General features: G+C 42.1%; 1 protein-coding gene across 2 annotated transcripts in view; it reads left to right on the top strand.

The window, feature by feature from the left end:
* The window catches only part of Nck2 (NCK adaptor protein 2), a 67,775-nt gene that overhangs the window by 38,606 nt on the left and 14,622 nt on the right, over window positions 1–14,547 (top strand). Inside the window, exon 1 of one of the 2 annotated variants that reach the window (XM_013034700.1) lies at window positions 9,334–9,491. The exons of the other annotated variant lie outside the window; for it this stretch is intronic. Within the exon in view, the coding sequence (XP_012890154.1) occupies window positions 9,392–9,491 (100 nt within the window). The 5' untranslated portion in view covers window positions 9,334–9,391. Of the gene's footprint in view, window positions 1–9,333; window positions 9,492–14,547 lie in introns of those variants that run through there. 2 annotated transcript variants of the gene reach the window in all.

The raw sequence follows: 14,547 nt of genomic DNA, 5'->3' as shown, positions 1-14,547 counted from the left end.
ATCCTCCTCTTGGATTGTTCCCTGTATTATTATGTAGTGTCCGTCCTTGTCTTTTTGTATCGATTTTAATGAAAAATTTATTTTGTCAGATATCAGGATTGCTACACCTGCTTTCTTACTGGGGGCATTTGATTGGTAGATCCTTTTCCAATCCTTTAACGAGTACATTTCTTATCAAGCATTGTTGCTTCCTCCTTTGTTTTTCCCCTACCATGCCTTCCCTCCCGCCTCCACAACTACATCCCCCTCCCCCCCTCCTGAATTGTAAAGTTCATTTTTCTACATACCGTCTTGTACATCTCATTGTTGCAATGAGTCCACCTCTATCCCTATTTAAACTATTCATTTTTGCCTTCTGCTCCCCAAATTGTCTTGGTTTATTTTCTTCTTCTACAGCAACATCAAAGACTAAGTGATTGGTAAAGAAAATGAAATTATTTCATTTTGGAGGCTGAAAGCTTCTATTGTTACATCATCTCATGGCAGAAGGCAGAAGGGCTGGGAGCACCATGGGAGAGCAAGAAGGGGCTACGTTTAGAACAAGCCCACTGTTGTGCTAATAATCCACTCAATGGCGTTAACCCATTCTTTGCCCACTTTGGAAAGATCTCATTACCTCACACTGCTGTTTGGCAGTTTAGTTCCCAACCCATTTGAAAATTTGAAAAGCAGAGCACATCCTGTCTCCGTGGATTTCAGGTTTTTGTGTCGTAGAAATTACCTGGTGGCAATGTCATTCTTTCTGATGGAGGCATAGAATTCCGTTGTGTATATATACCACATTTTCTTGATCCATTCATCTACTAAGGGGCACCTGGGTATGGTAAATAATGCTGCAATAAACATAGTTGTGCTGGTAGCTTTAGTATGGTCTTGTTTTGTGATCATTTGGTAAATGCCCAAATGTGGGATTGCTGGGTCATAGGGGAGCTCTATGTGGAGTCTTTTGAGAAACCTCCATACTACTTTCCAAAGTGGTTGAACAAGTTTACACTCCTACCAACAATGCAGTAAGGTTCCCTTCTGACAACATCCACTCTAGCATCTGTTGTTATTAGAGTTGATTATAGCCAAAGGGTTCAAATGTTTTTTCTTACTTGCGATTGTTTCTAACGTATTCATAAGATGATTTCTTTGTTGTTTTGTATGTCCTTTCCCCACGATATAACCCCTGTTTTCACTGTATTTGATGTTGGTATACTTTGTGGAGGGGAAGGGAAAAAGAAAATTGTTTAAATAGGGATACAAGTGGTGGACCCATTGCAACAATGAGATGTAGAAAACTTTATGTGGACAAACGAACTTTACAGCTCTGGTTGGGGGGGAGGGGTGGTGGTGGATGGAAAGGGATGGGAAGGGGAAACAAAGGAGGAGGAAACAATGCTTGTTAAGAAATGTACTCAGAGCCTCAAGCTTTTGTTTGATTTTCTTACTCATTGCTCATGCTCTACAGTTTGAGTCATGTGCCTAATTTAGTATTTTGTTGGTTAGAGATGGTGTCTTAATATTTCTTTCCTTCCTGGATTTGCTTCAACCTACAGTCCTTTAGGTCTCAGCCTCCTGTGTAGCTAGGATTATTGGCTTCAGTCACCCGTAGTACTCAGCCTCCTTTTCTTTGCATGCAGATAGTTCTGAACCATTAACACAGCTTGAATAATACTAGGGAGAAGTGAAGGGAGAAACAGGAGGAAACATCCCCCCAGATACCATCCCCATAGCCCTTCCTGTCAGAAAGGCCAGTTCAAAGACACCTTGTGACAGCGTGTGGTAATTGGTGTCCAGGAATGTGCTGTGCTATATTCTGTTTCCTGCCCTTCCTGCTTAGTAAAAAGTGCACAGCCTATACACCAAACCAAGCAGAGATGCATGCAACAGAAAACCCAAACCAAGTCCCCAACTGATACACCCATATGTTGAATGGCCAGCAGCTTGTGCCATACAGCATCAGACAGCACTCCAGGTGGCACATCCATCTTTCATCTCTATAGCCCTAAGAGGGGAGTAACAATAACCTTATTTTTCCTAACGTTGGAAGTTAAATGATACACTAAGAACACACAGTACTAATGGGATTCAAATTCAAACACAGATCAGGCTGACTTTAGTCTCTTTTAGGCTGTTCAGTGTTAGGAATTAGAGACTCAGATTAGGGTGGGAGATTAAGATGTCTGTCTGGTGGTGTGGTGATAGTGAACTCAGCCGCTCCCTGGCCACTAGTCCTACAGCTGTTTTGGTTATTTGCTATCGGCCCTAAAATGCTAACCAACAGTTACTTCAATGAACATGGCCCGAGCCCCAAAGGATTCATTTTTTAGTAACTGTGCCTGGTTCTTGAATGTCAAAAATAAGAGTCATTCATTCATTCATTCATCTATTCATTCACGTGGTCCAGAGGCTCAGTATCGCAGGGATATGTTTTCTTGAAATGGATTTGTAATTTGGCTATAGACTTGGGCCTGTTACATTGTACTGGTAAGGGATGCAATACCGTTTCAGCCGTCCTTGCCCTTTATGGATCTTGGCGTGATACAGGTGAAACAGATCTTCCTAGGATTGTATTTATAAAGTCATTAGTCAGTTGCCTTCACTCTTTTTGGAAAGAGAGAGAAGGAGAGAAAGTATGAATGAGAGAGAAGAGTGCACACATGCTGGTACTAGGGCTTGGATTCAAGGCCTCATACCCCCACTTGATTTTTTACTCGAGGCTGATGCTCTACCACTTGAGTCATATCTCCACTTCCAGCTTTTTTGCAGGTTAATTAGAAATTTCAGGCATGAGCCACAGTTCCTAGCTAAAGTCTAACAGAGTTATATGTGTGTGTGTGTGTGTGTGTGTGTGTGCGCGCGCGCATGCGTGCGTGCGTGCGTGCATGCTTGTGTGCATGCGTGCACTCACCAGTACTGGGACTTGAACTCAGGGCCTCATATTCATACTTGGCTTTTTTGCTAAATGCTGGCACTCTACCACTTGACCCACAAATCCACTTTCAAGGTGACCCTAGTCTTTAAAGTCAGGCATATTTTTTTTAAAGTTGGAATATAGAGAGAAGTTTAAGCCAGAGAATGAATCCTGTGTTTTCATAATTCCATAATAAACAGAATTTATGCATACTTCTCCAGTGTTTATATACATGTATTGTCAGGATCAGGTTTTATAAATCAGGCTGTTCTTAAGATTCACTGTCATCATGCAGTTAAGCTAGATATAATCAGGCTCTTTTCAGTAGATGTTTGACCTATACATCTGTCTTAGAAGTCATTTATTTTTCTGCATCCAGTGTTCTTTGTGATAAGAAAATTCCTTTTAGTCATCCTGCATATCATTGAAACGTGCTTCCCAAACTAAGCCATTCTTGGTGAAACCACCTCTTCATTGTAAAAATAGGACAAAGCCAAGCTACCTCCCAGGGAAGTATGCCTGTAAGCTAAGGAAGAAAATAAAGTACAAGTACAAGTTGTCATGTCGAAAATGAACTTTACAACTTTGGTGGGGGAGTGGGGGAAGGATTGGGAGGGGGAGGCTTGGAAGGGATGGGAAGGGGAAACAAAGGAGGAGGCTACAATGCTTGATAAGAAATGTATTAATTTTCTTGCCCATGTAATTGTAACCCCTCTGTACAGTTTTTTCACAATAAAAAATTTTAAAAAATGCTTAAAAAGGGAAAAAAAAAAGAAAATAAAGATGTCTCAATTCTATTGTGAATGATCAGCTTCTCCAATAATTTGTGAATCATCTCTTCACCACGTTTAGCCAGGAACTGTGGGTGCTCAGAGTTGCACTGAACACTTCAGGTTTACTTTTCCTTCTTTGTTATACCATGCATCACTGTGACAGCATGCATTATACATCTCATATTGTAATTTAGCATTCATTGCAATGCTTTCTTGCCAGATCATTTACAATAGAAATGGGCTTTCACGTATACTGCCCGAGTACTATGGAAACTTCGACAGTAGTATGGTGCCAGACACTCAAACTCAGGCTTTGTTTTTGTATTTCATAAGCTTCTAAGTATTTGGAACCAAATACATAAAACAACTCACAAAGGATTATTGGGAAGATAATTAGAGAATAAATAGAGGCAGATTGTTTTGAAAAAATTACTAATGGAACAAAAGCCAGGAGAGACTGAGAGACGTGTGTGGTGGTAGATAGGGTCTGAACCTTAGAAAACTAATGGAGAAGCAGATGTGGAGTACTTGCAGGGTATGTGAAACCCAAATTGCTCTCCCCACTGGGAAGCGGGCTGGTGACAACCCCTTGTGTCCTGATGAAAGATAGGTATCAAATCTGTCTGTAGGTTCCATGTCTACGGGTACTACCAACACAAGTAGATTAAAATAGTTGGGGGGAAAGATGAGTCTGTAGAAGTGGAGCTGTGGCCCAAGTGGTAGATTACTAGCCTTGAGTGGAAAAACTAAGGGACAGAGCCCAGGGCCCTGAGTTCTAGCCCAGTACTGATATAGCATTATCTCACAACTATTTACATAGCCCTTATATGATCGAGTGATGTAAGTTAGCTCGAGATGGTTTAGATATTTGTAGGTTCTGTGTAAACACTATAGCCTTTTTTAAGGGAGTTGGGCTAACTGTAGATTGTGGAATCTGTGGGAGTATCCCCAGTGATGACATGTTGATCACTTCTTATTATCTCATTGTGTCACAGTTTTCTAAAGAATGAAATGAACACCCCTTCCTAGCTAAAGAGTTACTGACATGGAATCAAGGTATGAATTAAATATGCCTAGAGATGAGAATAGTCTTCTTAACAGGTTTAGGACCATATTTCTCCATATGGCCTGCACAACTTTTTTTTAACTCCTATCCTTCGGTCTAAAATATTCCTTTTCCTCTACTCCATTTTAGTGTCTGTTCCAGGGGGTGGCCACAAGGCTACCTAGATGCATTATTAACTGGATGGATGTGTAGTGCTGATTGCTGAGTCTCTTGTACTAGAGCAAGGCTGATCGTAACTCCTGCTGATCATAACCTCTTTCTATCTGTCCCGTAGTAGAGTAGACATTGGGAGAGCTCCTGCATATGCTAGCAGAGCAGATGGGACTAGATGTTTTTCTGCACATCAACCTACATGTTTTCAAGTGTCATGTTTCATCCAGAGCTCTGTCTGTCTAAGCTACTGTTGCTTTCCATCTCTACGTCTAAGTTTGTGGGTTTTGTGAGTATACTCAGTTTGTCTTCAGTGGTTCTCACAGCTGTGGAAGCCACCAGGGGGGTAGCTCTGTTTTTTGAGGCTAGGGACAATTATATTTCTTCAAGGAAGCAGGCCAGGCTGTAGTGGTATTGACAGAAAATCCTGCTTGCTTTTGTGTTTTGGTTTCTTTAAAGGACATGACAGTTGATTGGCTAACTTGTAAAATTTACAAGTGGGTGTTTGTAAGCAGAGCATGAATGAATAGTAAACGTATTGATCAGATCTATAGTGTTTAACCTATTGTGTTAATAAGAAAAATACAGCAATGACAAAAGTTAGCTATGGGGAAGGTGGCTCAGTGGTAGTGTTTGCTTTACATGCATGAGACCCTGGGTTCGATCCCTCAGCACCACAAAAGCAGAAAAATCTGGAAGTAGTGCTGTGACTCAAGTGGTAAAGTGCTCACCTTGAGCTGAAGAGCTCAGGGACAGTGCCCAGGCCCAGAGTCCAGGCCCACGACCAACCAAAAAAAAAAATTATCTATGAGATGCCCCAAAGGACCACTGGATCCTTTTGTATCTTTCCCCATGGTTTTCCCCCCTCAAATGTTTTAAAAATGAGCTTTTTTCACCCTCAGATATAGTTTAAAAATGAACTGTGCTCCATGGTTCAGTCTACTTGAATCAGTAGTTTTCTCTGATGGTCAGGCATTTGGGGTTTAACCAGCATTGCTAACATGTTACCCTGCAAAACCAGGCTAGGCACTGTCCACTGTAGGCTATCAGTGGATGATAGGTCCCTCCAAACCCTTCTCCTGAGTGGAAGTAAAAAGAGAACACCCAGGACTCTGGTTTGTGGAGATCTTCTAACACTCTTACTTGAGATACAGGCTGCTCTTTTCTTCTTTCCATTGACCCATTTTGTGTTGACTGCATGTCCTTTTTATGACGATGCATAGGTATCTTCATGTCTCAATTGCTTCTACCCTTTCCCACAGGAAGAGGGGAAGCCAGGAGAGGTAGACCTGGTCCTCTCAGAAGCCTCTTAAGAGAAAAGCAGGTTCATGCATCTATCTTGAGAAAGCCCCACTTCTTCCATTCTGTGCTTGATTCGCCTCTGTCACTGCTGACAACAAACAGCATCAGCTGTCACTTGGACTTGTATGTACACCATTCGCTGTGCTCAGTGGCCTCCACATCCGGGTACAGATGGAGATGCTGTGGAATTCTGGAGGCCAAAAGCTAAGAGATGGGATGCCAAGTTTGAAGGATGGCTCAACCATGCCATAGTTCACCTGCCATTCACCACTTGTACATTCCCCTTCACTCATTTATCATATTTCATCTCAGGGAACAGGTGTGGCTTTGAAAAGTTCGGTGTGAGTGCTGAACTTTGGCCCATGCAGTGATATTTCAAATCACACTCCAGAATGTCACATGTAGTCGGTGCCACATTTCATATACTCTTTTGCATATTCAAAAGTACTCCAGCTCCTGGATCGGGTGTATGTGTTGAGAGGTACTAAATATGTATTTTTAATTGAAAATTACAATTAAAAAAAAAGTTCTTTTCATTGGCATCTGTGTTGCCATTTGACTTTCACATTCTTAGAAAATCCATATACTTCAAAACTTTATATTTTGAAGCTTATATATTCAGTCATGTTTTTCACCTGCCTGCTCAAAAAGGTATTTCTTTGTTACAACCACACATGGGAGTTCACCTTCAAAGCCCTGTGCACAAGGTCCTTCTGTGCAATGGTAGGGAAAGAGAGTGGGTTGTTAAGCTCCTTCCTCAACACTTCCTTACCAGCTGGATACTGGCAAGCCTCCTACTGGAAGAAAGACTCTTGCACACACAGTGAGCAGTGACAGCCCCCCACATGGGCTTGCCTTGGGTGACAGCTTCCATCCTCCCTAGAAATCGTTTCCTCTCCCCTCACTTTTATCCTGTATAGTGCCCTCTCCCTGGACTTGGAGGAATTTTCTATGGCACTCAGAGGTAATGTTTTATTATGTGGTATATGAAATAGTCTGGGTAATTCCACTGTGGAAAAAGAAGAAAGTTGGGGTGGATCAGGGAGTCGTATAATGCGAAACTATCAGACAGTTCAGCCTCCGTTGTGTAGACTATGCTCCTGAAGCTTTGCTGAGAGAGGAAGAAACACTCACTGTAGGGAAGGGTTCGTGGGATATATGCTCTGTGATCTGAGAATAGGTCTTCCTGGGTAATCCCCTGATCACCCTTCTGGCAGTATAGGTACTGACTGTGTGGATGTAGCTTCAGTAATCAAGAGTTTATCAGCTGAGCCAACCATGGTTGAACGTCTGCCTGTGCCAGGCCTTGAGGTCACACTAGAGACTACACATGGTCATGCCCAGGGAGACACCTTGGTGTGGTGGGTTCTGTAAGACCTGTGTGGGGAGGAGCGGTTATGAGCCAGATCCCTCATGGATACCTATCGCAGCATTGTAGTGCTCTTCTGAATCTAGGTGCTAGCCATCTTTGAGATAGCTCTTGACTGTGAGGGATGGCCCACAACACACTAGTCCCTTATAAACTGTCACCTGCCCATGTATCCAGGGCATTTTCCCATGGCTGTGTTGCCTGTGACTTGCTTAGGGAGATCCAGGGACTGATTCAGCTTTAAAAGAGATACTGGCTTTTATTTTTTAAATAAAGTTCTCCCATTGAAAGGAACAAAGGCTCCTGGGCCAACTTTCATCCAGTCTTTAATCTCCTTTGTTTCTAGCATATTCTGGCTGTCAAAAGAGGGGATAGTTTTCTCTCTTACTATTGGGACCTCACGGAACTTGGCCCTGATGACAGCATGACAGAGACTTGGAGGTGGGTTGGGGTTATATGTGAGTCAACTTGCTGTCTAGTGCATATAAGACCAGGGACATAGGTGGTCCTTCCATGGCCTAGCATGGGTGGCAGGGACCTTTAAATAAGAGAAGAGGTTAAAAAGTGCTAGTCAGATGAAAACAACAGAATCAGTGCATTCATTGTTACCCGGTCACCTTGTTCAAGCATGCTTAAGTTTAGTCAATTTGAATTTTATCTTTCCTGATTGATGATGAGCTTTTATACTGGGTACTCCAAATAAGTGCAAACCGATCTTATCAGCACATCTGAATAACTAGATATGAATTGAATCATCACCCAGCACATGAAACGCTGTTAGCAACCAGACAGCAAGTGCGTACTAACTCTTCCATAAAAATGTACTGTGGTTACTGTGCTTCTTAATCAGATCTTGTCATAGCTCCTTGGCATGTGGTGGCCTTTAGTGATAAAAAGCCCTTCATCATTTTTAGTTGATGGTTGGTCCTCACTCTTGTAGGGGAAATAACCACAAGTTAATAACCTCTAATTCTAACTTTATATAAATAGTATTATAAGTACCAGGAATCTTTCGGATAAATCTGGCTTCATAGCAAAAATTAAGTGACTTTTTCATAGAGCTTTTAATGAATTGCTTTGAATATATTTCTGAGTTATCAAATTCATTTGATGTTTTATCTTATGTCTCTAGAACTCCAGCTGGAAGATGACAGTGAGACCATGTTTTAAAGGAGTCTCTTATAATATCCCTTCATCTTAAGAAGAGTATATAAAAGATTTTGACTTTTAAATCACCAACATTAATAATGTATGACACATTTCAAGCTTTTATTAGAACTCTATCTTCAATATATGTAATTTTATTCAGGAAAGTTAAAATGTGCCTATTATTGTCAATAAAAATGGAGCTCAGGATCAGAGATCTAACAGCTAGAAAAACTGTCACCAAAGTGGAAAGATGTAGTATACCCTTAAATTCAACTCAGCTGTTTGCCACTTAACATGGTGCCATTCCTCCGCTCACAAAGCAAGAAGCATCATAGTGTCTGTGTTTCATTATTGTTATTATTAAATGCAGATTAGGCCATTGCACAATGACACCCACAGAGGTAACTTCATCAGAGAGCTTGGTGACATTGTTCCACGGCTGAAAACTCTACCATCCTTGGGCATCTCCCAGCTGGCTCTCCTTCTAAGACTGTAGGCTGTCTCATCTACAGAATGCATTGTTGAGGGCTCTCCTGCTGGAGACCCTAGAGCAAACAGCATTGCAGCTGCACCTGTTCTGGGCAGGGGGACAGGAGGAGGTGGGAATGAATAGCAGAACCTCCTGCCTTATTCAGTCCTCCTTGGCAGTACACACACAGGACTCCTTGGTCCTTTCCCCACTGATGACCAACCACTGGCCTACCAGCTTTGAACTGAATGCATGTTTCTTCCCCAAAGTCCTCACCCCATGTGATGGCAGTAGAAAAGCAGGACCTCTGGAAGGTGAGTACATCATGAAAGCAGAATTTCTGAAAATAGAGGACCTATGCCCTTACAAAAGAAGCTCCATTGAGACCCTTTACCTCTCCCCCTTGTGAGGACCATCTGTGGGGCCAGGAAATGGATCCAAACGGGACCTGAAATTGGTTGGTGCTATGATTTTTTTATTTCCAGCCTCCAGAACTGTGCAAATAAATTCTTGGTAGTTTCTAAGCTACACATTCTATGCTATTTCATGATAGTAGCCAGGGCAGATTATTTTCCGTTTCTCATTGATCTTAAACATAAGTATTATTTTTCTTCATGCAGGTGATGGAACACAAAGCAAGCTAGGTATGCTAGGCAAGTGCTCTATCACTGAGCCAAACCCTCAGCCCAATACTCAGAATTTTATGAGAGATTTAAGGAGAATGAGATTGTCTCTAAGCCTAATCTTTAATGTCAGCATTAAAATCCTGCTGGACCCTGAGCAGGGGCCCCAAGAGATGGCATCTTGCTTTTGTTTTGCTCATCTTGTTTTTATTCCTTTCTTTGTTCCCCCCATGCAAAAGTGTTGCTGTTTGTACATTATTGATAGGCTACAAAGTTAGTGCTTTGCAAACAAATGTTCTTCACCTGACCTAAAAACAGCTTACCAGCAATTGGGTAAGTCCTTTTTTTTTTTTAAGGTCACATTTTAGATATTCTGATCCATAATACAGAGCAAGTTGCAGCGACTCAACCAAAACACTCACACAGTAAGTAAATTCTGTGCAGTCATATTTTATAACTAACATGAGAATTACAAGGACACATCATTTGAATTTATATAAAACCTGGCTAAAACACCCTTCTACACAGTGTACTATGTCCCAGAGTAAATAAAACATGGTAGCACTGGGAGCATCTGAGGGTCCTGTATGAGCAAGAGCTCACATACTTAAAGAATATGTCTGTGAGACAGGTTCTTATTGGGTACTGCTATGGGCACCAGCTTAGTGCCCTTTGGAAGGGCTTTGGTGCTCTGTGCAGCCTGCACCAGGCATCATTATTGGGCTACAGATGAATAGTCCCCTCCTAGAGACTGTGTTAGGAAATGTTCTCTCCAAGCATATGGTGTAAACAATGAATATAAGCCCTGGTTAATGAAGCATCTGTGTTTAGAAATGGGTTTGAGAGCTTGCCTCTAGTTTTGAATAAAAGCATGCCACCCTGTTATTATGTTGGGTTCAGAGTGTTTCCATCACAAGAAGAAGGAGCTGGTGGGATGAGTAGAAGATGAGTAGGAAAAAGTACATGTGGAGAAAGTTAGGAACACTGGAGTCTCATGGTCCCCCTTTACCTGCATGGTCATGGTATTGATTGTCCCCCTTTACCTGCATGGTCATGGTATTGATTTGTCTCCAAATTAAAGGGCCATTTGCTGCGCCATGGGTGGCATTCCAAGGCATGACGCTCCTTTGGGACTTGCCCTGAGTCAGGTGTGTGGCAGCTCTGTCTTTGTCTGACATACATATGAATGGCTGCCTGTTGTGACCTCTTGTAGTTGTCTCATATAGCTGGGTTACAGTCTCAGGTGAAGTCCAGGCCAGAAGAGAGCATCAGGCCCCCAGCCCCTCACCCATAAGCAGTCCTACTACAGGCCTGACCCTTGGATTGCAGTCTACAAGTTTCCTCACAGAAGAGAAGACTATCTTTGCAGTGGGGAATGGTAAAACAAATCAGATATTGCCTTGTCTTCAAGGTCTTTCATCCCTTCTTGCCACATGACCTTGTTTTCTGCCATTGGACAGGAGCAGGAGGAGGAGAATAATGGAAGAAAGGAGAAGTCAGAACATCTTTTCTTAGCAGCCCAAGTAACTTTGTCACCTGCACACAGTGCTTCCCTACCCCAGCACTGTCTAGCTGCTTTAGCTGTCTGTCTACTATTCTAACGTCCCTACCTATAACTTTTTTTTGCCAGTCCTGGAGCTTGAACTTGGGGCCTAGGCACTGACCCTGTGCTTTTTTTGGTCAAGGCTTGAGCTCTACCACTCGAGCCACAGCGTCACATCCAGCTTTTTCTGAGTAGTTTATTAGAGGCAAGAGTCTCACAGACTTTCCTTTCTAGGCTGGCCTCAAACGGTGATCCTCACCTCTCAGCTTCCTGAGTAGCTAGGATTACAGGTGTCAGCCACCGGCACCCAGCACTACGTCTATGACCCTTATCACATCTCTTAACCCAGATCTTGGGCCTTGGCTTACTCCTACTTGGAACCATGTCATCCCCTAAGATCAGGGAAGGGAAGTTGGTAATTTCTTGACATTCAATTCAAAGTCTCAGAGGTGTTTTCTTTAGAAAAAAAAACATACCAATCTCTGACAGAACTGGTACCTTGAAAATCATGGATTAACTAGGCTTTGGTTGATTACATTGGTCTGCCCCACTTCACTGGCTTGAGGGCATTAGGTTCAGTTCTTCAACCCTTTCCAGTCTTAGTTCCTGACTACTGACAGAGGACAATACTAGTTTCATCAAGGACTGTTATAACAGTTAACATTATTATCAGCAATGCTTGAGTCCCTTCTGACCTCCAGGTGACTGACTGCCTCTTAAATTTCACCGCACCAGCAGCTACATATGTCATTGCTACTGTTGGTGGGTGGATATCTGCTTCTATGTGCCAAAAGCATGGCAAGCACACTTTCTAGCTCAGTGGCCGTCTGGCAATGGCTGGGATCATGGCCAAGCATCTTTCAAGAGGACTTTGGGCATTGTTTGGAAAAATTGTGTTCTTTGTAAAAGGGAATTAAAAGCTGTCACTTGGTTAAGATCAGTTGTGTACTTGATACAAATCTTCTGAACTAGGGAGCTGGGAAGGTGGCTCAGGGGTAGACTGCTTGCTTTACATGCAGGAGGCTCTGGGTTCAATTCTTCAGCACCACTTGAGCAGAAAAAGCCAGAAGTGGTTCTGTGGCTCAAGTGGTAGAGCACTAGCTTTTAGCTGAAGAATGAGGGACAGTGCCCAGGCCCAGAGTTCAGGCCCCATGACCAAAAAAAAAAAAAAATCCTTTGAACTAGGACCTGTGAAACAGTATCCCTCCCAAAGTCACAGGTTGAAGTCTTGTCCTCCCTTATCTCAGAACTGTGACTGTATTTGGAGAAGAGGGGTTCAAAAAGGTAATTGATGAGTTAAAACAACCCAGTGTGACATGTTCTTAGAAGAGATAAAGGTGTATAGGAGAGACCAGGGGAGCAGCCAGGGAGAGAAGAATAGTTCTCAGAAGAGGCAAACCTCCAGACTCTGAGGACATATAGGTCTGCTGTTTAAGTGCCCAGTCTCTGACTCTTTGTGTTAGGACAGTCCAAGAAAACCAGCATGGTATTACTTATATTGTAGGAGTAAGGAAATAACTTCATACAGTGATGCTAAAGTAAGCAGACATGCCATGGGCAACTTGGAGTTCTTTCAGACCCTGCCCTAAGCCATCCTGTGACCCAGTTAACATCAGTTCACATCATTTTACATCATTTGTTTGGTGCGGAGAGCTCCATCTTTGGCAGGGAATGTGAGTTCCAGGTGGGCAGCAAGCACATCTGTCTATTCATCTCACTCTGTAAAGTCTCAGTTGCTGCCCGAGTTCACTGAAATTACCTTGTTTTTGAAAGTAGTAACAGCATAGTCACAAGTCAGTTCCAAAATGTCTTCAACAGTTCATTGTGATGGCCAGTGTCTGTGTCTGTTCTGTTGGATTCTGCCCCAGTGTCTTCATGTCTTGGTGAGTGTAAGACCTGCCTCTTAGGTAGTTTTGGTGACTCACACATTTAACAAGGCCTATTAAAATACTTCTAGTACTATTTCCTGACATCATCATTATCAAAATGGCACTCTGTCTGGTCATGGCTACATCAGCATGTTCTTTGCTGAGAGATTTTTCTGCCTATTTGACAAGCTTTGGACACCACTGCCTTCTGTACAAAAATTAAGAATCCCTACTCTTGTTGTTTTTCTCCCTCTTCCCCCCCCCCCATGTTGTAAAGTTCATTTTGAATATATGTCTTGTGAGTATCACTGTTGCACTGGTTCACCCTTTGTCCTTTGTCTCACCATTTTGTTGTTTCCCTTCCCTTCCCCAATTCAGATAACTGTATATACGATACACAGAGTACCAAAATCAAAAACAGTGACAACAGGGGATAAACCAAAGGAGGCGAAAGATGGAAGAAAAAAATAATTTCACACAACAACAAAAACCTCTTGATTCCATATGTAGGAGTTCATTTTGCTTAGCATTACCTTATCGAGGAGGGGGTAACAAAGTTTGACAATAAAGTGTACTCATTACATATAACTGCAACGTTTCTGTACATCACCTTGACAATTTTTTTAAAAAGAATTCCTACTCCAAAATGCCATGGACCAGAAGTGTTTTATATTTCAGGTATTTTTTTTCTTCATACTTTATAGTATTTTTTGTTTACATAAGATTTGTTTGGAGCTACAACTATAAGTTTGGCCAAGAAACTGACTTATACACATGACCTGGAGATTATTTTATACAATATTTCCTTAGGGGAAATGGCAATAATTTTTACTAATGCATCTATATTTTGGTAGGCCTATCATACATGGTCAAATGTGAAAGTTTCCACTTACAATGTTATGTGAGTGCTCAAAAAGTTCTGGATTTTGGAGCAGTTTTGGATTTCAGATTATTGGACTGGGAGGTATTCAACCTGTACTGTATGCTGTTGGATTATAAAATTATCACAGTATTCTCATCATATAGTTAAACTATCCTACATTTGCAGTCATGTGAAAAAATGAGTTGTAAGTTCTGGCATATCCTGTCTTCCTATAAAGGTAGATAGCCCTATGTAGAAATCTAAATTTGAACTTTATATCCTATTCCTCTCTATTTTGCCTTTCTCATGCACTCGAGTCAAATGTGGTCTGAAATGAAACAGCAGATGTCAGGCTGGGAAGGTGGCTCAGTGGTAGAGCACTTGCCTTGCATGCCTGAGGCCCTGGGTTCGATTCCTCAGCACCACATAAGCAAAAAGAAAAAAGCCGGAAGTGGCGCTGTGGCTCAAGTGGTA

Source organism: Dipodomys ordii, unplaced genomic scaffold, assembly GCF_000151885.1.
Source record: "Dipodomys ordii isolate 6190 unplaced genomic scaffold, Dord_2.0 Scaffold194, whole genome shotgun sequence".
NCBI lineage: Eukaryota > Metazoa > Chordata > Mammalia > Rodentia > Heteromyidae > Dipodomys > Dipodomys ordii.
The sequence above is the reverse complement of the archived record's forward strand: the minus strand, read 5'-3'. Positions and strand labels throughout refer to the sequence as shown.